The sequence below is a fragment of the Ambystoma mexicanum genome, chromosome 6p (genome assembly GCF_040938575.1).
Source record: "Ambystoma mexicanum isolate Mex_15411 chromosome 6p, UKY_AmexF1_1, whole genome shotgun sequence".
In the NCBI taxonomy this organism is placed as follows: Eukaryota; Metazoa; Chordata; class Amphibia; order Caudata; family Ambystomatidae; genus Ambystoma; species Ambystoma mexicanum.
In genome coordinates this window covers 1,457,363,493-1,457,389,124 of record NC_090935.1, presented here as the reverse complement: position 1 = coordinate 1,457,389,124, position 25,632 = coordinate 1,457,363,493, and the positions used below count along the sequence as shown (strand labels likewise).

General features: G+C 41.3%; 1 protein-coding gene across 5 annotated transcripts in view; it reads right to left on the bottom strand.

The window, feature by feature from the left end:
• The window catches only part of LOC138510528 (zinc finger protein 25-like), an 887,940-nt gene extending 863,273 nt beyond the window's left edge, over positions 1-24,667 (bottom strand). For all 5 annotated transcript variants that reach the window (XM_069626249.1, XM_069626250.1, XM_069626253.1 and 2 more), the window contains exon 1: positions 24,349-24,667. In XM_069626249.1, coding sequence (XP_069482350.1) covers positions 24,349-24,372 — 24 coding nt within the window. In that variant the 5' untranslated portion in view covers positions 24,373-24,667. The remainder of the gene's footprint in view (positions 1-24,348) is intronic.
• Between the last annotated feature and the right edge of the window lie 965 nt (positions 24,668-25,632).

The window sequence follows — 25,632 nt, the reverse complement described above, 5'->3', positions numbered from 1 at the left end:
GGAAGCCAACCCATGCAATAGCAGGACAATATCCATGCCAAGCTGTAATGCTTGTGCGAAATAGGAGTTAAAACAACATGGTGTTGGTGCGCTGCCATTTTGGACACTCATCTCCCATCACTATAATAAAAGCCTGCGTCTTCGCGGGCCCCGGAAAATAAAGAAGTATTTTAGTAGCGAAAGCACAGCAAGGACAGATAGCTACGTACATATTGTTGCTGAGTGGACTTGCTGTGGAGAATACTTTTTGTATTGTCCATTGAAGGACGAATACGAGGAGTGAGTCAGAGCAGTCTGCAGGTGCATGATAAGGCGTTCTGGGAATGAATGCAAGGAGAGGGGCGCTGGGTTTTTCCACTCTCTGCCCCTTGTGATCCACTTGTGATCTGCTCTTCGGCTAGGGGAGTCATAACTGAGAAAAGCAGGGTTATGTCCCATAAAGAGAATGGGATATTCTGTGGCAAAGTTAGTTAGAACTTGTTCCCCCGTGTGATGAAGTCTCACTGAGAGGGAGGACGCTCAGCCTCAGACCCCGTTAATACAAGTGATCTCTTTGCCTAACTGCTTTTGGACTAAGCAGTGTTGACGTGGCCAAGATGAAGATGTCTTCTATGTCCTTATTAACGGTGATGCATTCTCTTTATATGTTTTTATATATCTGATTATGTTTGTTTATGTATGCCAAGCTTACATCTGTATATGTATATTGAGTGAATAAAGGGCCTATAACGAGCCATTTTTATCGTTTGTTATAACAATTAGTCTAAGAGTGATTTTGTGCCTGTCTGAGTTCACTAACTTCTTTTGCCAGGGGCCGGGGAAATGTAAGAATAAAGGTTCTCCTCATTTGTCCAAGCAAAAGCAAAGCACAAGCTTAAACATATTGAGCAGTGGACTACCTATCCCTCTCTGGCTCCTGGGATGATAGCGGGACTTAGAACACACCCTGGTGGCTAGATATACCCAGTAAAAAGTGGCAAACGGGAGGTGGTGGGCCCCGCTTGAGGGACGGACATGCAAAGAGGAGGCCTAAAAATAGGCGGTGGATCTCCTGCACTCTGGCCTTTATGTTTGCCTCTGGTCATACTTTGGCTAAGTATGCATGTCACTCGCCTGAGGGAGGTCTCCTGCAGATGGGAAGGTGGGTTGCTCTGGGATAGATCTACCAATTCATTATCGAGAAAGGTTCCACAGACAATTCTGTGAACAGAGTGTTGCACACCTAAATGGTAAAAAAAGATACCTTCAGTCGATCATGTGTAAAATCATGCATAACAATTTTTAATAAATTTAAGAAAGAAGCATTTACTGAGAGACGTTATCTAGAATCTAGAAAAACACCTCCAAAAACATTTCAGCAACCGATATAATGCTCACCGTTACATAATCAAGAAAATGTAAAAACATTCAATTCAAGAAATATATTCTCCCAAGTCTACAAAGAACACAATGTAATAACATCACACCCTAATCCAGGGGTCCCCAACCTTTAGTGCGCAATGAGCAACATTGGCATATCAAATGAAATGGTGAGCAACATCCATTTTTCGACGGAATATATCGGCGCACAGTTGGCGGACAAATTGTTTGCAACACAAATTAGAAATGTAACAAAATTAAAACTGCATATAGAACATTTAATTTGCAGTACTTAATAGTTATCTAGACCACGTGTTATTCTAGTCAAGGAAAAGTGCAAGGCCTTTAACTTCATTTGACGTTAAGTGGTTGTTTACAAGGAATGTTGAGGAAATTGAGTAGTCAGTAGTACATTTATAGACATATAGGACCAGTCCAGCTGTTCAAAAATAGAGTAGGAGTAAATAAACATTACCAGGGGTTTCAGGTTCCCGAGCAAAATATTAGTGCAAATGTATGGACAGTAAAAATGGCCCCAAACTGAGCATGAGATTCTGCCTAGGATTTTATGGGATCTCTAATGGCAAATGGTGCATTCCTAAGCATGCAAGATCGGCAATACTGTTCCACAGTCATTGATGACTGTATTGTGGGTGGTTTTTTTCTTCAGGAATGTTATGAAATGTTACATTGATCCTCTTGAGTTCATTTTCCAATGGCCAGGGTAGGCACCACAAAGAAGATATCTGACAGCCAGAGAGGCTGGTTGGCGATGCCTACGCTTGAAAAGGAGGCATTGGAAAGAATTACTAATTCACAAGAAAATAACATATTCTCTTAAAACTGTTGAACAGTTCAGAGGCCACAAAGGAAAGCGTCAGTTTGTCTGAGTCTTTAGGAGAAACTATCCAGGACAGCTATTGACAAACCGTGCCCCCAAGTTCAGGAGTTCCAGGTTATAGAAAGGGATGCACCATGGTTCGATGCAGAATCTAGAATCTCGAAAAGAAAACTGAACCATGATTTAATGAGGGGTGTGTACACTGCTGGTCAGATTTATAGTTTAAAAATGGCATCAAAAATTGCGGTAAGACAAAAAAAGAATGAGAAAAAAATTGAAGCTTTTTTGAAGGATACCAAATCGTTTTATGTTTATTGTTGTTTTCAAGACAGGCATTATGCCATCCCCTTAGACAAGTATTTCTTGGAACACTAGCCCCTCAAGGTTATAGGCCAATTCCCTTACTGGACATTGGGGCTTAGTACGAGTTTGGTGGCATCTTAACAGTACCGTTACTGCTACTTGGTCCAGTGGTATCACTGCCAGATTCCAAGTGGTGGTTTGGCGGTGTTAGTCCCCAATTATGGAGTCAGTAGCACTCCAGGGTGGATTTCGTCGGTATTTGATTGATAGAAACATAATGTGGCGGAATTTACATTTTATTGGAGTCTGTGACAAATCTGTGGATGCTGTCCCTTCGCCCCTATGGGGGAGACCATTCCCATGTGGCCAGGGCGGTACGTCCTCGGTACAATAGTTCCCCTGAGGGTGGTGCACAGGGAGAGAATCACATGGGAGAGGAAACCCCTTCTGGGACTAGGAACAACCCTACCCTGAGAACGCAATATACTCGCCAATCACCAGACCCTAGAACCCCCCCCCATTCCTATAACCCAAAGAACAACCCCTTCCCTAGATACGTACTGGGACTATGAAGAGCACAACTGACCCAAGGGAGATCAAGGTTAGAAATACTGAGACGAGGAAGAATGGGGAAGAGTTGAAAGATATGTTATTGACCACCATTGAGACAAATAAGCTGCATGGAGGAATGAAGAGTGTTCTGCATAACCAACATGAGCATTCTAGACAACTTGGAATAAGTACTGGGATGAAGAGGAAGAGCGGAGGCATGAAGAGTTCTCCTAAGAACCACAATGAGCAGTCTAGTTGTTGCTGGCTGCTCATTGGTCAATGCATAGCAGAAAAGGATGAGGGACTCAGGAATAAGTTGTCTAGTCCTTCATGAAGGAGCTGCAGGAGCCAGCACGGTGCAGGAAAGTGCAAGGAAGCACACCAGGATGCCAAGAGAGGAGCTGGAAGGACAAGGGCCAGTCCACAATGGAAGGACCGAAAGGCGAGCTGGCAGAGAGAAGCTCCCAGTGTTCCTGCAGATAGGGAAGTGCGTGAAAGGAGGACCAAGCTGTCCTGGGAAGGATTTACACTGCAGTGTTCCTGAAGAGACCAGAGCCCACTACAAAGGGAAGCACTCAGGCTGGCTGGCGGGAAACTAAGACGGTGCAGTCAGCATCTTAATAGTCACGGTACCTGGCAGGCATGTGAACCATGTCTGTCCCCCAACAAGAGAAACTTAAGGGTCTGGGACCCACCAAACGAAAGCAACATAAGTGCTCTTCCTTGCGGCGGTACTTAGGAGAAAAGGGCTCCAAGTACTCACACACAAAGAAGGTGTCTGGGACCCACTACACGAGAACCACACAAGTCATCTTCCTCGTGGTGGTACATGGGAGAAGAGAGCTCCAAGTACCCTCATGCAAAGAAGGGGGGTTTGGGACCCACTACAGTAGAAACACACCAGTCCTCTTCCTCGTGGTGGTACTTGGGAGAAGAGGGCTCCCAGTTCCCAAACATAAAGAGAGGTCTGGGGCACAATCCCATGAGAAGAAGGGAAACCACAGAGTAATTTACTAAGGACCACACTTGGCAGGGAAGTGAACCAAATTGGCCCAAGCAAAAAGAGAGAAAGGCAGAGATCTAGGACCTACAAGAGAATGAACGGGCAAAGGAGTCATTGCCCCTGGCTGTGGTCCAATAAATAGAGAGTTGCCAAGAGAAGGAACCAGGACAAGGGAGTTGTTGCCCAGGTTGCTACGAAGTTTGTGCAACAGAGAAATGTGTAAGAACTTTATGGAACTTTGTTTTACATTTTGAACTTTGGGTTTGGAACCTGTGTTATTTGGAACTCTTTGATTGGATCTACAACCTATTCTTCTGAATTAAGAAGACATTTTGTTTTTTATAGGTTAGTAAATAGTGTGAGGGATGGAAATAGGCTTCGGACTTGTGACAGACAGTTGACTATTTACTTTAGATAAGCCATACTGGCAGTTTCCTTAGTTTTGGTTAAGGATGGGAAACCCCTCTTAGCTTTAGGGAAAGGCAGGAGTTTCCCCAGTCCCCCACCCTTTTCCTTTCAATAAAAGTATGTCAATCAACATGAGCCCACTGTGTCCGAGTCCTACTTCTAGATTCTTACAGGTCACTAATGGTTTTTTAAGTCTAATCCAACGTGATACGCAGACATCTCAACATCTGTCCAAAATACAAGATTGTGGAATTATACATTGTTTTCCAACACAAATAAAGGTGACAAGCAGGGATGTCAGTTGGTCCCAATGTATTCCTTTTGGATGTTGATTCTAGTACTTCTCCTAGGAAAGTTAATCCACCCTCCACCTGAAGGGTTCATTTTATAGCATGCACCCTTATGCAGAAGACGCAACTAATTTGGCCTTGCCCCCCGCAGGTCTCCAACAGTGCCTGCTAAACACAAGTTACTATTTTGGGAATTACAGTTTGAAATTAAATATAATGAAAATAAAAATGATGGTGTTCAGGCAAATGCTGAAACCTTGTAGATAGTTTTTAAATGAATGTAGAGATGAGGGGGCAGTCTCATTTTTATCTGAGCGTACTCTTCTGAAAGAGCAGTGCTTGTGTAAGTAATTTTAATAAGATAGCTGAAAAGGCATCATTAATGATTAAATGGCTTTTTACGTTATTTCAGGTTTGCGGCATTCTGATTGGAGAAGTTGGAGGTATATAAGACAAAGGTCTGCTCCATGATTTTAAGGCCGCAAAATCTAGGGTGGTTAGAACTGTCATTTCTTGGACGGGTTGCAAAATAAATTCCTGTGCCAAATAGCAGGTCTCCCTGCAGATACACCTGCTAGCCCCTTGTGAGCCGAATTGGGGGTGTTCAATTTGAGTGTCAGGCCAGTTAAGAATGTTCCTTATTTTTTAAAAGCACATCTGGGATTTTCTGCTAATCATAAAGTGAATTTCAGTGCAAGTGCGATTGTAGCCTCCCCTGGTGAAGAGAAATACTTGTGGTTATGGGCGGTTGTAAGTCACTGTCCATTTGAATAGGGATGCAATATAACTACATTTGGTGCATTAAGCCACCTCAAAATAGCTCCAAAAGCAAGAGCGTTTCCGATGGGAAAAAAGTCAGATGTCCAAAATATACACAGGCTGCCCACTTTAGCCTTATATACAGACTTAAATACACATATAAAATGGCAAGGAGAAATATGTCAAATAAGATTCCCAGAATGCAGGAGGCTGGTGGTAATGATACGTTTAAATGTACCCACTCCTCAATAAATTAAGAAAGTGTGCAGGAGGAAGCACAAAGTGCGCTTGCAAAATAGGAGTCAAAGATTTGGTTCATTTTCTGTTCATTTGCTGTTGCTTCTCTGTTTTGCATAAGCGTGGAATGCATGGGAGCTATGCTATATATAATTAATTGTAATGTTCAGCCTTGTATACATAGCAAGTTTGATTGCATTAAAGTTGCTTTTTTATTTTGGGCTTGTTCTGTGTGAATTGTATGAAAAATATGAAACATGTTTTTAAATGTTGCTGACTTAATGGAGAAATATAAATATGAATTAGTACTTCAGGTCATTACATGGTAGCCTTTAAAGATCACTTCATTGGGCCTTTGGAGGTTACCTCCTGAGAATTATTTGGGAGTATTATGGCAAATGGTGTGTATTAAATCTCCAGAAGGCTGTTGGATTGGTGAAGTGAAAAAGTGGTTAGGAATAAAAATAATACCTTTCTCAATTATTTGGAGCCTATTTACTCTGCCCAAAAGGGATTTTACACAAGACTTGGTGGCAAACATTGGTCAAACCTTTGAGCATTTGATGACCACTTCATAGAGGGGTGTGGTGCTGTTAACCGAGTATTTGAATCAATGAATTGACTTGTTAGTTTAAACCTATTAACAATCAATTAATTGGATTGGAATACAGGGCAAATTAATTATGAAAAATGTGGCATGCATTTACCGTATCTGCCCATTAACCATGTGCTAGATGGGCAGGTTATCAAACGAAGACCATTTTCCGCTAGGACACTATGTAATAATAAATACAGGAGACACCAAAATGAATATTGTCGATAAATATACATGGTGGGATCAAACACAAACATCACTTGTACAGAAAGTGTGCATGCACATTATTTAATAAAGGAAAGTTGGGTATGCACACCAGAATATGCCAATTTTCTCCATGACACAAACATGGTTCAAATATTGTACTCATTAATGCATTTGTCAGCTGGGCAAAGTAACTGGAGATGACAGGGTTTAGCAATGACACTACCATAACAAGTAAGGACATTTACTGAAGAAGTATGTGCATGGTGGCACCAAACAAATCTTGCATGTATAAAAATAATCCAGCTGGAAACACAGCGGCTCATTGGCCAACATTCATGCACAGTCCAGGACTCTGTCCCGACTACAGTGCTACTGAGGTCTCATCCATTCAGCACCCCCTTCTAGGCCTTCACGCCATGGCCCAGGGCAACTGGCGAGCAACAATTTAGGGTGCCGTGAGCAACATGTTACTCCCGAGCTACACGTTGGGGATCCCTGGGCCTAATCAATAAATATTTTTTTTAACTTTTTTTATTGTTTTGATCAGTAAAAATCTGACCTTTCAACAAATTCATTACAAAATTTAAAAATAGTTAATTTCAACATTCAATTTCTACAATTGTACAACAGACATTTTTAGAGTAATTACAAATGGATCATTGTTCACTTAATGATATTCAACTTGACATACATGATAATTATATGTGCTCATTTCCAGTTCTTAGCCATCCTTGTCTTCATATGACCTAATTTCTAATGAGTTTAAATAATTTACAAGTGCATATCTCAACCGTTTTGAGTGTCCTCCGTGCAATATTAACCATAATTGGTCATGTGTGATAGTCGCAGTCTCATTAAACAAATGTTTGAAATAGAATGACCTCTTTGTTAGCAGACTAACACACTCAATTACCAGGTGTTTCAATGTTTCAATCTGTTGGTTACGGAATTGGCATGCCTGGGCAGATGTCTTCTTCCATCTATATAATATCTCTTTTGTGGGCCAGAAATCCAGTCTGAAACGAAGAAAATCTGCCCGACAATTGGGATTGGGAGACAGCTTTAAGTATTTTTCCACAACTCCTTGTGCTTTTAAGGCAAATGGATTTTTGGCAAATTTCTGAATATTCAAACAAGCCTCTCGAGTCTTAATCCAATCTGATCTCCAAAATTTGATTTTAGCTTTATTTGGATTTTCAATAAGTAAGATTTCAGTGACATCTGCCCCTTGTAAGAATTTTTTTGTTTTTGCACAATCACGCCATGTTTTTGCAAATTTGTCATTAGACAGCAGTAAGTATCGAGATATAATGGCAAGTAAGCCATTAGTACTATCTTTCATAATACATTTTCTATATAATTGGCAAACTTTCCATTTATATACTACATACAGTGATGTTAGACCCAATTCATGTCTAATGATCGGCATAGATTCAGAGTTTGGCAGCATGAGTGTTTTTTTCCAAAAGTTACTTTCATATTTGGACCAGTAGACATAGGATTAACATTTTTTCTGTTTCTGACCCATACAAGATTGTGGGAATATATTTTTGTTTCTAATATGCGATTGTGGGGTCTTTGGAAAATGTACAATATTTTGCCCGGATTATTCGACTTTGAGATAAAGCACTCAAATGTTTCAATTGCAGATGTTCTTCATATGGTTTGTCAGACATGTCACTATTCACACATACCACCAAGTATATATATGACTTTACAAGCAAGAGGTCAGTATCTTGTATTTGCCAATGGCATGGTTTTTGTCCTTTCTTAACACCAAATTGCATCACCTGGGTTTTTCTAGTGTTAATACTGATACAATTTTTTTTAGCATAGATGTCTAGCACATTTAACATAATGAGCAGGCCAGCTGGTGTTTTAGACAATAACACCATGTCGTCGGCATATAACAGCCAATTGATGGCTGCTCCTTGCAATTTGGGTGGATCAATAGTCAGCCCCCTGAAGCTGGCCCCAAAATCTAATAGAAAAAAATTAAACAATGCAGAGGTCAACAGACATCCTTGTTTCAACCCCCCTGAGGTCTCTATGGGTTCAGACAGCAGCCCCTCATTATTCAAACGAATCAAAATTGATGTATTAGAATGCAATTGAATGATCCATTTTAGTATGTTCCAAGGACACCTTAAATCCATCAATTTCTTAAAGAGAAGCTCCCTGGGAACAAGATCAAAGGCTGACCTAAAATCCACAAAAGCCGCATATATTGGTTGTTTACATTGTTTATTTAACTGAATGATGGCATGCAAGGTGACTAGATTAATGGCTGTACCTAGGCCGGGGACAAATCCTGTCTGAAAGGAATCTCTGTGGTTCAGATGATTTAACCATTTATTAAATTCAGCCAGGATCATGTGTGCAAAGATTTTTCCTGGCCAGTCTAGCAGAGCAATAGGTCTATATGAGGCCGGATTTGCTCTGTCTCCTTTCTTAAATATTGGCAAAATGATCGAAGTTTTACAATTTGAAGGTACAGAACCTGTCGCCATATGCTTAAACATGTGGTACAATATCTCCGACCATAGGTATCGATTTTGTTTTATTAAAGAATTATGTAGACCATCTGGTCCAGCAGCTCTAGAGACTCTCAGTTTGGATATGAAAAAGAGTATATCATAATGGTCGAAATTCACCTCATGTTTACCAACAATACTAGCCCAAATTATCTCCAACACTGCTGTGAAATGGAATTCACTTGTATGCAGGGTGTCTTGTATTTGAAATTGTGTTCATCAATGCCCAAATGCCCCCTGATGATTTAAGGACGATCTGTTTCAACATTACCTCTCCATCATGTTGATATTGGGAGACACGCCGACCTCTCAGCCATTTTTTGTACTCATTTTTTAGTTGTTTTATGTGCTCAAATTTAGACCCTGGATTCAAACTATATGCAATAGATAACTTTCTTATGTTCCTCCTTAATTCACTTTTCCTGCATTTAACCTCAAGGTCAAAGGCATGAAGGTGAGAGTGATTACCGCGTTTAAGGTGAACTCTTTGTGTTGTAAAGAGCTGCATAGCATGTACATAACATCCACTATCACACTCGCTGTCAACAGAGTATAGTTCCGATAGAATATCTCTATACTGGCATAATTTCGAGTGAGACCATTTCATACGGTTGCCAGCATTATTAACCTGTATATTAGACTTGTTAATATTATAAGATAGTTTTTTGTTTTTCGGCCAATCACATACCAAATGGAGTAGACTATGATCACTCAGAATAGTTGACTTGACAGAGAACATGGTTATGCTATTCAAAAAGTGTGCATTCACAAAGATATAATCCAGGGTAGCATGGCTACCAGCATTGTGCCATGTGGTTTTAGCAGGCACATCTCCCTGTAGTGAACCATTGATCATAACAAAATTTAGATCAGCCATAATAGACAACCAACGACATTCATCAGGCATGGACCTCATACTTTTAGATGATATTAGATGCAAATGTAGGTCCCCCATTATAAATGTGTTGATGATGGTATTGTCTAATAATAATTGATCAAGAATCAGGGTCAGAGTCTCAAAAAAGGCCTTGGGGGACAGATGTTTTTTCCCCCAATATATGTTCACCATAGCACAAAAACTTTGACCATACTGAATCTTGACATATTGAAAACAGGGTGAGGGAGATCTATGCCAGATAACTTCAAGATTCTTATCCTTCTTAAAGGCCATTAACAAGCCAGCCATGGGGCGTCCCTTTGACTGCTCTATAGCGGGTACCATAAAGATGTTCTATTGATCCCATACTGGTATTGTACGAAGCCATGTCTCCTGGAGCACTAGTATGTCAAACTGGGAGAGGTCATTGCTCTTATTATTGATTAAATGTCTATGACCTCTTGTGTTCCAGGAGAGTAGACTTATGGGGACCATCGTCTGGGGTTGTTATGATCTCGCATTACAAGTGTCAGATGGCCATGTATTTTGTGTGCGCCCTTCCTTAGATGTCACAGATGTTACATTGTCACCATATGTTCTCATTTTTGGGCGCTCAATATTCATCTGGTTCATATCATGGGGCGTCACATCCTGTGTTAGAATAAAGCCCAGATTGTAGAAGGCCGTTCGTGCTAGCCACAAGGTGTTTAAAACAACCCTTGATTGAATGAACAATCGTGCTTCTGTTAGATCTATGTCATTAACAAATTCAACTAAACTGATATCCGCAGATGTTATATCTTCAAGAGCGGTAATTTCTGCACAAATATTCAAGATGCTAGCACGATTAAGATCATATGTGGCAAAAGGGTAGCCAGGACATTTGATAAGTAAGCGATGATGGTGTTTATATTGGCCTTTACCAATATGCCTGGACATCCCATGGTCGTACTCACTCTGTTGGGCCCCGAGCGGCCTACTAGCAGTTGGACGGCCCAAACTTCCCTGCCCAGCATACTCATGTGGCGCTGTTATTTGTAATATTTGAGATACTTTTAACAGAAGCTCAATATTGGGCACTTCTTTATGAGTGTCTTACTTATTTTGATTAGAATTGCTTCGTATGCCCCGATTGGCTAACCTACTAGTTTGTATGAGAGCCTCATTTTCTCCGGTATATTTTTCGAAGGAAGCTCTAATTTCCTCACGTAGATCTTGCATCATGCCATCAGTATTATTTGCCTGTACATTTTTCACTTCTACAATGTACCATGTACTTTGTTGGTTTGAAACTCATTTGAAGGAACTGTGTAAGACTTCACAAGGGCATCATTTATTTTAGACTGTTTGTCAAAGGAAGCTCGTATATCATCTCGTAATATCTGTATAATATCAACTGTGGAGTTTGATGCATTTCCGTATGTGACAACAGTTTTAGTAGGAGCTACTACAGAACTCATGGTTTGTACTGTGTCAGCGTGTGAAAGGTTGGACAAGGCCGCTATATCTACAGCCATAGTTTGAGCGGACATAACCACATTTGAGACCTGTGTACCATCTTCCATTAATTTTTGAGATGAAGGTACTGCGATGGCAAGCAGATCATCAAGTGGTTTATATTTTAGAGCTTCTGTTCTCCTACACTGGTTTTCAAGGTTTAGATGCAATTTCCTTTTTTTCCTGGCCGAGATCACTAAATGCCCAGCCTTTTTAGCTTTCAGCCTAGAGTTTCTATTGACAGTTAGCTGCCGAACTGTAGGATCAGTAACCTGCTCGATTAATCGTGTAGGGGCTGCTGGCTGGGCTTTCACGTTGATGAACAGGGGTGCAAATGATATTCCTTGTACTTTCGGCGTTACCCCGTTTAAATCAGCAGAGACTGATTGACTACTTGCACCCTGAGTAATATATAAGGCACTTTGCACTTTCGGAATTACCTCTGTCGAATTACTAAGTACTAACTGAGTACTTGGTTCCTGAACAACATCTGCTACAAGGTTGGAATTTTTTGCTGGATTTGTCAATAAATCTCCCATCTTATCCTGTTGTGAAAATGCAATTGTTTGAGTGTGTTGGCTTATAAGCTTCAATATAGGGCGACGAGATAATGGGTTTTGTGCTTGCTGTTCTTTGTTAAGTAGAGAATATATCAAGTGTACTTCTCTGGTCTGACATGTCATTTTTTCCTCCAATGATTCATACAATTTTGCTAGGGATGATAAAGCTGTGTTCCTTGCACTCAATGTGTAATTTAATGCCGGTGCCTCCGGAAAGGAGAACCTATTATCTTTATACGGCATCTGACTATCACGGATAAAATACGGATGATTATTATCCGGTTCATTAAATTTAGTGCGTCTAGGTGTTGGGGCTACAAATGATAAATTTGATATACTAGATGGAGATTTCTCAAAGAGTACTGGAGATTTATATAGTTCTGGATTCACATTTTCCATTAGGGAAATGGGAAGGTGTGTCTGTACATTCTCTACGCAGGCAGATGTATGTTTATGCGAATTGTCAGCCAATTGTATCAAATCACCAGTGTTAGAGCATATATACATAACCTCTGGTGATTTGAATTCATGTGGGCTTGACGCATTCATAGATACTAAGGTGTCATCACTAAATTCACCCACTGTTGTTAATTTCCCATATTCAGCTCGTAATAAGTGCTGAGCTGCAACGGAACACGTAGGTGCAGGCAATGGTGATTTAGTCGCATGCACTCCTACTGCGATGTCAGCACTAGTATTCACTTGAGAAATACCTATTTCTCCTGTTGTATAAGCTAAAGCAATCGTTGCATCCGCTACTTCTCTTCCTGCCTGTTGTAATTGTGCATTTGTAGGACATGCCTTTGAATCAATCACTGTTTCCTTAGCAGGGATCCCCAACGTGTAGCTCGGGAGCAACATGTTGCTCACGGCACCCTAAATTGTTGCTCGCCAGTTGCCCTGGGCCATGGCGTGAAGGCCTAGAAGGGGGTGCTGAATGGATGAGACCTCAGTAGCACTGTAGTCGGGACAGAGTCCTGGACTGTGCATGAATGTTGGCCAATGAGCCGCTGTGTTTCCAGCTGGATTATTTTTATACATGCAAGATTTGTTTGGTGCCACCATGCACATACTTCTTCAGTAAATGTCCTTACTTGTTATGGTAGTGTCATTGCTAATCCCTGTCATCTCCAGTTATTTTGCCCAGCTGACAAATGCATTAATGAGTACAATATTTGAACCATGTTTGTGTCATGGAGAAAATTGGCATATTCTGGTGTGCATACCCAACTTTCCTTTATTAAATAATGTGCATGCACACTTTCTGTACAAGTGATGTTTGTGTTTGATCCCACCATGTATATTTATCGACAATATTCATTTTGGTGTCTCCTGTATTTATTATTACATAGTGTCCTAGCGGAAAATGGTCTTCGTTTGATAACCTGCCCATCTAGCACATGGTTAATGGGCAGATACGGTAAATGCATGCCACATTTTTCATAATTAATTTGCCCTGTATTCCAATCCAATTAATTGATTGTTAATAGGTTTAAACTAACAAGTCAATTCATTGATTCAAATAATCTGTTATCAGCACCACATCCCTCTATGAAGTGGTCATAAAATGCTCAAAGGTTTGACCAATGTTTGCCACCAAGTCTTGTGTAAAATCCCTTTTGGGCAGAGTAAATAGGCTCCAAATAATTGAGAAAGGTATTATTTTTATTCCTAACCACTTTTTCACTTCACCAATCCAACAGCCTTCTGGAGATTTAATACACACCATTTGCCATAATACTCACAAATAATTCTCAGGAGGTAACCTCCAAAGGCCCAATGAAGTGATCTTTAAAGGCTACCATGTAATGACCTGAAGTACTAATTCATATTTATATTTCTCCATTAAGTCAGCAACATTTAAAAACATGTTTCATATTTTTCATACAATTCACACAGAACAAGCCCAAAATAAAAAAGCAACTTTAATGCAATCAAACTTGCTATGTATACAAGGCTGAACATTACAATTAATTATATATAGCATAGCTCCCATGCATTCCACGCTTATGCAAAACAGAGAAGCAACAGCAAATGAACAGAAAATGAACCAAATCTTTGACTCCTATTTTGCAAGCGCACTTTGTGCTTCCTCCTGCACATTTTCTTAATTTATTGAGGAGTGGGTACATTTAAACGTATCATTACCACCAGCCTCCTGCATTCTGGGAATCTTATTTGACAGATTTCTCCTTGCCATTTTATATGTGTATTTACGTCTGTATATAAGGCTAAAGTGGGCAGCCTGTGTATATTTTGGACATCTGACTTTTTTCCCATCGGAAGCGCTCTTGCTTTTGGAGCTATTTTGAGGTGGCTTAATGCACCAAATGTAGTTATATTGCACCCCTATTCAAATGGACAGTGACTTACAACCGCCCATAACCACAAGTATTTCTCTTCACCAGGGGAGGCTACAATCGCACTTGCACTGAAATTCACTTTATGATTAGCAGAAAATCCCAGATGTGCTTTTAAAAAATAAGGAACATTCTTAACTGGCCTGACACTCAAATTGAACACCCCCAATTCGGCTCACAAGGGGCTAGCAGGTGTATCTGCAGGGAGACCTGCTATTTGGCACAGGAATTTATTTTGCAACCCCTCCAAGAAATGACAGTTCTAACCACCCTAGATTTTGCGGCCTTAAAATCATGGAGCAGACCTTTGTCTTATATGCATCCAACCTCTACAATCAGAATGCCGCAAACCTGAAATAACGTAAAAAGCCATTTAATCATTAATGATGCCTTTTCAGCTATCTTATTAAAATTACTTACACAAGCACTGCTCTTTCAGAAGAGTACGCTCAGATAAAAATGAGACTGCCCCCTCATCTCTACATTCATTTAAAAACTATCTACAAGGTTTCAGCCTTTGCCTGAACACCATCATTTTTATTTTCATTACATTTAATTTCAAACTGTAATTCCCAAAATAGTAACTTGTGTTTAGCAGGCCCTGTTGGAGACCTGCTGGGGGCAAGGCCAAATTAGTTGCGTCTTCTGCATAAGGGTGCATGCTATAAAATGAACCCTTCAGGTGGAGGGTGGATTAACTTTCCTAAGAGAAGTACTAGAATCAACATCCAAAAGGAATACATTGGGACCAACTGACATCCCTGCTTGTCACCTTTATTTGTGTTGGAAAACAATGTATAATTCCACAATCTTGTATTTTGGACAGATGTTGAGATGTCTGCGTATCACGTTGGATTAGACTTAAAAAACCATTAGTGACCTGTAAGAATCTAGAAGTAGGACTCGGACACAGTGGGCTCATGTTGATTGACATACTTTTATTGAAAGGAAAAGGGTGGGGGACTGGGGAAACTCCTGCCTTTCCCTAAAGCTAAGAGGGGTTTCCCATCCTTAACCAAAACTAAGGAAACTGCCAGTATGTCTTATCTAAAGTAAATAGTCAACTGTCTGTCACAAGTCCGAAGCCTATTTCCATCCCTCACACTATTTACTAACCTATAAAAAACAAAATGTCTTCTTAATTCAGAAGAATAGGTTGTAGATCCAATCAAAGAGTTCCAAATAACACAGGTTCCAAACCCAAAGTTCAAAATGTAAAACAAAGTTCCATAAAGTTCTTACACATTTCTCTGTTGCACAAACTTCGTAGCAACCTGGGCAACAACTCCCTTGTCCTGGTTCCTTCTCTTGGCAACTCTCTATTTATTGGACCACAGCCAGGGGCAATGACTCCTTTGCCCGTTCATTCTCTTGTAGGTCCTAGATCTCTGCCTTTCTCTCTTTTTGCTTGGGCCAATTTGGTTCACTTCCCTGCCAAGTGTGGTCCTTAGTAAATTACTCTGTGGTTTCCTTTCTTCTCATGGGATTGTGCCCCAGACCTCTCTTTATGTTTGGGAACTGGGAGCCCTCTTCTCCCAAGTACCACCACGAGGAAGAGGACTGGTGTGTTTCTACTGTAGTGGGTCCCAAACCCCCCTTCTTTGCATGAGGGTACTTGGAGCTCTCTTCTCCCATGTACCACCACGAGGAAGATGACTTGTGTGGTTCTCGTGTAGTGGGTCCCAGACACCTTCTTTGTGTGTGAGTACTTGGAGCATTTTTCTCCTAAGTACCGCCGCAAGGAAGAGCACTTATGTTGCTTTCGTTTGGTGGGTCCCAGACCCTTAAGTTTCTCTTGTTGGGGGACAGACATGGTTCACATGCCTGCCAGGTACCGTGACTATTAAGATGCTGACTGCACCGTCTTAGTTTCCCGCCAGCCAGCCTGAGTGCTTCCCTTTGTAGTGGGCTCTGGTCTCTTCAGGAACACTGCAGTGTCAATCTTTCCCAGGACAGCTTGGTCCTCCTTTCACGCACTTCCCTATCTGCAGGAACACTGGGAGCTTCTCTCTGCCAGCTCGCCTTTTCGGTCCTTCCACTGTGGACTGGCCCTTGTCCTTCCAGCTCCTCTCTTGGCATCCTGGTGTGCTTCCTTGCACTTTCCTGCACCGTGCTGGCTCCTGCAGCTCCTTCATGAAGGACTAGACAACTTCTTCCTGAGTCCCTCATCCTTTTCTGCTATGCATTGACCAATGAGCAGCCAGCAACAACTAGACTGCTCATTGTGGTTCTTAGGAGAACTCTTCATGCCTCCGCTCTTTCTCTTCATCCCAGTACTTATTCCAAGTTGTCTAGAATGCTCATGTTGGTTATGCAGAACACTCTTCATTCCTCCATGCAGCTTATTTGTCTCAATGGTGGTCAATAACATATCTTTCAACTCTTCCCCATTCTTCCTCGTCTCAGTATTTCTAACCTTGATCTCCCTTGGGTCAGTTGTGCTCTTCATAGTCCCAGTACGTATCTAGGGAAGGGGTTGTTCATTGGGTTATAGGAATGGGGGGGGGGTCCTAGGGTCTGGTAATTGGCGAGTATATTGCGTTCTCAGGGTAGGGTTGTTCCTAGTCCCAGAAGGGGTTTCCTCTCCCATGTGATTCTCTCCCTGTGCACCACCCTCAGGGGAACTATTGTACCGAGGACGTACCGCCCTGGCCACATGGGAATGGTCTCCCCCATAGGGGCGAAGGGACAGCATCCACAGATTTGTCACAGACTCCAATAAAATGTAAATTCCGCCACATTGTGTTTCTATCAATCAAATACCGACGAAATCCACCCTGGAGTGCTACTGACTCCATAATTGGGGACTAACACCGCCAAACCACCACTTGGAATCTGGCAGTGATACCACTGGACCAAGTAGCAGTAACGGTACTGTTAAGATGCCACCAAACTCGTACTAAGCCCCAATGTCCAGTAAGGGAATTGGCCTATAACCTTGAGGGGCTAGTGTTCCAAGAAATACTTGTCTAAGGGGATGGCATAATGCCTGTCTTGAAAACAACAATAAACATAAAACGATTTGGTATCCTTCAAAAAAGCTTCAATTTTTTTCTCATTCTTTTTTTGTCTTACCGCAATTTTTGATGCCATTTTTAAACTATAAATCTGACCAGCAGTGTACACACCCCTCATTAAATCATGGTTCAGTTTTCTTTTCGAGATTCTAGATTCTGCATCGAACCATGGTGCATCCCTTTCTATAACCTGGAACTCCTGAACTTGGGGGCACGGTTTGTCAATAGCTGTCCTGGATAGTTTCTCCTAAAGACTCAGACAAACTGACGCTTTCCTTTGTGGCCTAAGAGAATATGTTAATTTCTTGTGAATTAGTAATTCTTTCCAATGCCTCCTTTTTAAGCGTAGGCATCGCCAACCAGCCTCTCTGGCTGTCAGATATCTTCTTTGTGGTGCCTACCCTGGCCATTGGAAAATGAACTCAAGAGGATCAATGTAACATTTCATAACATTCCTGAAGAAAAAAACCACCCACAATACAGTCATCAATGACTGTGGAACAGTATTGCCGATCTTGCATGCTTAGGAATGCACCATTTGCCATTAGAGATCCCATAAAATCCTAGGCAGAATCTCATGCTCAGTTTGGGGCCATTTTTACTGTCCATACATTTGCACTAATATTTTGCTCGGGAACCTGAAACCCCTGGTAATGTTTATTTACTCCTACTCTATTTTTGAACAGCTGGACTGGTCCTATATGTCTATAAATGTACTACTGACTACTCAATTTCCTCAACATTCCTTGTAAACAACCACTTAACGTCAAATGAAGTTAAAGGCCTTGCACTTTTCCTTGACTAGAATAACACGTGGTCTAGATAACTATTAAGTACTGCAAATTAAATGTTCTATATGCAGTTTTAATTTTGTTACATTTCTAATTTGTGTTGCAAACAATTTGTCCGCCAACTGTGCGGCGATATATTCCGTCGAAAAATGGATGTTGCTCACCATTTCATTTGATATGCCAATGTTGCTCATTGCGCACTAAAGGTTGGGGACCCCTGCCTTAGAGAGTATATTTGATGTAATTGATGCTTCAATCAAAGGCAAGACATTAGAACAAATAGCCTGAGGATTTTGAGCCACGGACAAGCTAGATGTTGATAACGTATTAGTCTCACTTAATGGGGGGACAGAAGTAATAGTTTCTAACCCCACACCATCTAATGTACAGAAAGTGCGAATGTCTGTATTTGCAGAACTCGCCCGCTTTCTGTCTTTATTATCCTTGATTCTCTTAGCAATTTAAGCTTTTTTAGTTGTAGGGGAGACCAAATTATATGTGCTTACTACATGCTCTGGCATGCCCGTTTTCAATGATTTTGTTATCCGGGACATAATCAACGTCAATTAGAACAATTAGTAATGAAACCCAAGAAAATTAAGAAATACACAAAAAAATCAAAGCACCCTACTTCACAATCACACCTGCTCTCCCGCTATCTGACGAGACAGCGAGAAAGCAATCACTTAACTATTCCCTTGTATAAATCTCAAACAATATTGCATATGCGGGGTAATCTTATAAAAGAGGCAAACGCCTGGTTGAATAATAGGAGCAACGGATTACACCCAAAGAGAAGCAGATAAAATATGAATCACATTTCTAAAAAAAGAAATGCCAGTTTTCAAAAGGCATCCGCCCGTGTCCGGTGTCCAAAGAGAGACCTCGGTCACCCAAAAAGGTCAACTGCAGCAAAAACACTCCTGCAGCCAAAGTTCACATGCAATCCACCATCTTAGATGTACAGTGATATAAATGGCATGGAAGTTCAATTTTTGAGCTAGTTATCAGTTGTTATCCTAGCAAAAGCATCAAATGATGCTATTACACCGATTTTTGCACTCTTGGTGGACAGTACTCACAAATGTCAACTTACTTCCTGGCTAACTTCAATTTGAGCACCTCAGCACCAAACAGCCGCACAACAGCCAGTGGGCTTGTCTCCTACGGGCTTAACGCCGCAAGGGTGGATTGCTCTGCCTCTTCAAGAAGTTGGAACTCACGTGATACGTCACGTGGTTAACACAAGCTCCGCCTCCTCCAGGAAGCACACGGGCACACGATCTGAATCACTAAATATACCAAAACAAGTTCATACAAGTAGTTATGATACAGGACTCTGTATACGAGTTAAATCTCGTGTAGGGGTCTGCCATATCAAAGCAAGGTGAACACTTCAATGCGTTTCGGGTATTCCCTTCATCAGGAAGTCAGACCATCTAACTTCAAGAAAAATCTAAGTAAATGTAAAAAAATAAAAAATACAAACTTCGGTTAGTCCTCTCAAAAAAAAAAAAAAGTTAAGGAATGTGTTAAAAGAATTTCATCTATGCTTATAACCTCTAGACAAATCTGTTCTAAGGAGATTTTAGATTCCATTGTATGCACAATACAAAGTATTCCACAAAAAGTACAATAGGATTCACCACCACGCCCCAGCATCTTGGTCCCCATGGTAGGGTGGTGACTACATCGCCCAACACTACATGGTGGCCTTGCGATGCGCGACGCTGCATATGGCCATTCAGACTCTGCAACATGCTGACATCATCAGAGACATAGAGAAACGGCATTGGGAGCAGACTGTATTTACCAGCAGGACTTTGGTAAGTCAGCGCATCACACCTTTATTGTTGCTGTGGCGCTAGTGCTTACTTTTATGAGTAATTACCCTTGCCCCTCACTTCTCTAGTATACTGTCCCTCCCGTCTACACGTTCCAGTTTCATTCTATTCTGCAGTCCTTCTTCTGCCCTGGAAAACCTCTGCTATTCAGCTACCAGTCTGCTCTCCCCTTGGAACCTGATCGCCTCGCAGGTTCCACCCTCACCCCCACCGACTAGGTTGTTTTCTACATTTGGGTCTATGCCCCACGAACAAAACCAAGGCCTAGTACTTATCAGTAGGCCGTGGTGGCTAGCCAAGGGAAAAGACGCCAATTACACCCACACCAACCCTCCTCCAGTATCAAGGTAATGCATGACACGGACAATAACTTAAAATGACTTGTTTTTCAAAGAAGCCTCTGATCAATTGTGGATTAAAGAGTTGATATGGCAAGGAAAAAAACACTAATAATGTCTCGCTATTATAAATGCCAGTTAATTCTAGCCACCTATATAGATCCAATAAAAGGTAGTACCTATAAGAAGTCTTGTCGTCTGTAGGCAACACAAAGCATCCGAAAACTTGGAAATAAACAGTTTACTCCATTCACCTTTTAAAACAAGGAAAACATTTGATCATAATCTCCTCATACTGCTCTGAGAATAAGACTTAGTGGACGGACATGCAAAGGTGAGCCCTGGAAATAGGTGCTACTCTCCTGTACTCTGGCCCAGGTTTTACATTAGCTAGGCATGGTGTTCACTCCCCTGAGATAAGTATCCTGCAGATAAGAAGATGGCTGGCCTGGGATAGATCTACCCCTGTAGAGGCTCACCAGCTCAGTCTTTACTCAGTTTGGCTTCTGAAAGCGCTGCTCTTCAGTGCCACTCAGGCACGCTAGTCTGTGTATCCCTCCTGAAAGACTACTTTGGTTTCCACTCTGTAGAAGTGAGCGTCTGAAAGTTGTCCAATTGCCTGGTGCACTAGATGCCCACAGCAGCCTCATAGTACAAGCGTTTGACAGATTGCCACTAGTTTCAGGCTGTGCTTTATGCAGTTTATATAATTTATCATGCATTGTAAACAGTCCTTTTCGTAGAAATGTTACCTCTTTTTCTGTTCTATGATGAATGATATGATATGATATGGCATTTGTAATGCGCCTATACACAAGTGTTTCAAGGCGCGACAATCGCCCAAGCTCCTCAAACCTGACTTTAAGATACTCCTGAGAAGAAGGGGCTCTTAAGGGCTGGCAGAAGAGTTATCGACTTCCAAGTAAGAATCACTGATTGGGAGACTTTGTCACAGGAGGATACAATGCATTCAGTCTCAATTTGATGTTGCTCGTTTGTTGCGGATCCTGACTCGTCAATACTCTATTTCAATGTCTAAACCCTCCTTCATGTACTGGTTTCTGGTCCTTGTCTGTTCTCAGCTCTCTCTTTTTTCAGTTTTATCCCACTCCTTCATAAAGCTGCGTCAATTGCCACCTCACTATTCTTTGTTTTTAATGGCACCTTCAAGCTTCCAAGTTGAAACTTACATACGCCATAAACATTTAGATAAATCTGTCTAACCAAACAAACTTACATTAAACTTTATAATTATTCTCTTCTGACCAATTAGAAGTCCATCAGCACAAAAGAAATTAATTCAACTGCCAACCTTGTTCAAGATCTCATTAAAATTCTCTTCCTTTCAGGAGAGAAACATCAGTAATTTATCTGCAGCGTTCAGAAAGCTCATCATGTCTTCTGTTTTAAATTGGTGGCGTCTCAGATGACATTTACAATAACAAATGTCTTATCAACATCTTGTGGTGCTATCATGCATACAAAAACTGCCTAAAACACTAAAATACCAAATGTTGCCTATGCCTTAAAATGTGTACTTGCCACGAGCCATTAACTAGTGAGAATTGACGAGAAAGAAATGGTGTACTATGGGCAGAACTGAGGTGGTGGGCGACTTTGTGGCTGGCTAGCAGCTTGACATTTTTCTACTGTATATAATATGTCCCTTGATCAGATTTTGCGCCACAACCACAAGTAATACATTTCCACCCACCTGCACTGACTTAATACAAGAGCACCCACACCGTTTTCACAGTGCTTCCTTCACGGTCACAGATTCCTTAATATAATGATCAAATGTTGCACTGAAGCTCACTTCCCCACATATACTAGCCACATGCCAAAACCTCTGACACTTATGACATTTGCAATGGTGAGGCACACATGTTAACCCCAGTCACCAACGTCACTGTGGATTGTGTAACACATCAGGCAGTCTTGGCTGTCTAGTCCAAAGCATGTTGCTCAGCGGTACATATCGGCCAATATTTGGAAACTACAGTAAAAAATACAACTACATGTATTAAGAGCACTAGTGGCTGTAATGAAATGGCGAACTGAAGTGGCCAAACATGACATGGGGGCAGGTGCCAACTTGGCTCTCCCTCCCAATGACCAAAATCGTATACCACAATAATATTTTATTTTATTTATTTGTTTATTTTTGCATTTATAAAGCGCACCTAACCCGTGGGCATCTAGGTGCTTAACTTACATAGTAGTACACAGGTTACACAGAAAAGATGATTGCTGGGTGGTACCTTATATTACATTACATTCTTTGTATAGGTTACCTTCTTTGTTACAGTTACAAGTATACAGATATGGAAAGTATTCATTAGTTACATAGCATGATTACATAGGTTGGTGTCAGGGCCCTGTGTGAAGAGATGAGTCTTAAGTTGTTTGCAGAATTTCCAGAAAGAATTTTAAGCTCTGAGATGAGATGGTAGGGCATTCCAATGTTTTGCAGCTAGTGTGGGGAAACTGCTTCCACCTGCTTTGTGCAAGTTAAATCTGGGTGTGGCTAGCAGGTTTTGCTTAGTTGAGCGAGTTTTCCTGTTAGTCTGGGATCTGGCTATTTTCTCAGCGATATAGGTAGGTGCCACTTTGTTTAAACATTTGTAAGCGTGAGAATTTTGAATTTAATGAGTTCCTGTATAGGTAACCAGTGTGCATCTTGTCTAAACGGAGAGATGCGGGAGGTTTTTGGAATGGAGAGAGAAGCGCTCAGGGCATTATTTTGGAGAACTTGGGAGTTTTTTGATGTTTTGCATCTTAGTGCCAGCATACAAGGCATTACGATAATCCAGTCATGACAATATCAAGGCTCTGGTCAGCAGAATACGGCTGTCAGTGGTCCGGAAGTGTTTGCTGGCATTGATGAGCTTACAAGTGTAGGCTGTTGCAGATGCTATAGCATTTACTTGTCTATTTAGAGTGAGGGACGAGTCCATGTAGAAGCCTAAGGTTGTTACTTCTTTAGCAACTTGGATGATGTTGCTGTCTATGCTGAAGGTTGTGAAGGTGTCATTTAATTTGGCGATGCAGAGTTGTGAACCTAAAAGTAGCTTGTATCCTGTCAGGCATGTGTGGCAAGAATGTACAAACATGTGTATATGCATAGCTCTCAAGTTTCCCCTCGCCATGTGTGAGATGGCCATCCAGTCCTATTGCTTGCCTTTGGATTCTGGGTCTAGTTGGTTTTTCTTTGCCATTTGAAATTTAGGAAGACAAGTTCTAGAATTCCAAGCAACAACAGGACTGAATGGCCTTTCCATGCATGGCAACGGGAAACCCGAAAGCTCTGTATATAGAGGATAGATTGAAATATATATATAAACACCGGGTAAAAGACATCACACTGTAAGCAGAAGCTAAGCTCCCAATGAACTAGTACAAAGTGTGCTGCAAATCTAACTCACACATGGTACAAACAATAACGTTGTGTCCATAATATAGGACTCGCAATGCAGTACATATCATTTAGGGCTGTCTTACTTCACTTGTATGCACATTCCCAAACACACAGATTTGATGTCGTGTAGGTATGTTTATATGGGAGTGGTTGGCTGGGGAGCCCAAAGTAGCTTCTCCTAGCGGTAGGTGTCAAGCTAATCCTGCACTTAAAGGCTCCCAGCAATTTCGTTCCCTTTTTGTCCGCATGCATCATAATGCGGTCATCATTTAACGAACCGCTTAAATAAGTAATTCAGTTTCTATGATGTTTTCCAGTCTCTCAAGGCTAGGTTCAAACCCTTAAGGTGTCCATGGTAACCACAATATGCAAGAGGGGGGGGGGGATATCTATTAGTGTCTCGCTTTCAGATGCCAATACGCTTCCTCCCATTCCTCAAATGACACGTAAACACCTGCAAAACCAATAGACGTTGCAGCATATTGCGATTCATGGGAAAACGTAAATACGATGGCAGTCCTCTCCAAAGGACACTTCTCAATATAGGACATTACTCACCTTATTCGGAACCCGTAGGGGCATTTTCTTGGTGGCTTTTTTTCTAATTTGAGATGTGAGCTCACTGTCTTGGTGTTAACTGTCAAACGATTAGTGGAGGAAACCCACTTTGGTACACAGTTTACACCCTCAAGGAGGGCGAGTAGAGAACCCACACAGACATGGACTTCCCCATACAACGAGCCCTCTGGGTACCTGCGAACCACCCAGACTGTGAGGGCCGATTAAGGTGTAATCTGGAAAAGGAATGATAGAGCATAGCCGGAGTAAAGCTCTCGCTGTTTGTACATACTGCGTAGGAACATGCGCGATTGACAGATACTGTTCATCTGCGCATGCGCAAACACAATGCCAGTAACCCCCTTTCTATTAGCATGGATATAGAAGAAAGAGTCCAGTGCCAGCACAATTCTGGCACATTCCAAGTAGTTACGTTACAATTACACGGTTCAAGCTAATAAAATGCGCCCAATTAAACACAATGTAACAAAATAGCCTAAATGAAATTACAATTTTTAAACTTACTCTCGGAGTGTATCAGTATTAAAAAGTATTTTGTATGTATTTATATAAAAGCTTGTTCTAACGCATGACTTTAAATGTAAGTTTTATGCACAAGGACACATCCATTTTCTTTCGAAATACAATTATATGGTGTTTTGCTAGGACAAGAATACTGCAATGAAATCCAAATGTCACACTTTCAAGATGGTTCCGATACGTCTGGGTAACCGGAGTGCTGAGAGAAAGACTTTCGCACCTAACTTTATGTAATGGATTTATGATATGTAGAATGCAAACCTGTCTAGAATGAGATGTGCCCCCATTTAAGTGATTCATTCGGCTGAAGAATGTAACTTTCCTGAAGAAACGGTTCGGTGGGATTGTTGTGGACACTTTCCTTCACTGACTCTAGGTGGCAGTGGCGGTTTATTGACATCGAATACAGTGTATGCAACAGAAATAAAGCTGCAATTTGTTGTAAATGGCTCGCGCCTACGCGTGCCTTTGTTGTTCCGTGTGCGTAGAAGGCACCGCGTTCTACGCTCGTGGAGACGGTTGGGGTTTGAAGGAGCAGGGAGCTGGGATGAGATTGATGGTCACGGAGAAGGTTGAAGAATAAAGAAGCTTAACACTTACCTGACTCTTGCGTTACTACACAATTGTCTTAGAAATGTGGTCTGTTAAGCTCAAAGGCCAGATGCTTTCCCAATATTATTGGCAATAGAATACTACCAAGACTTCATGACCTCTCTTACTCCCATGCTTTGACCGCTGCAATGT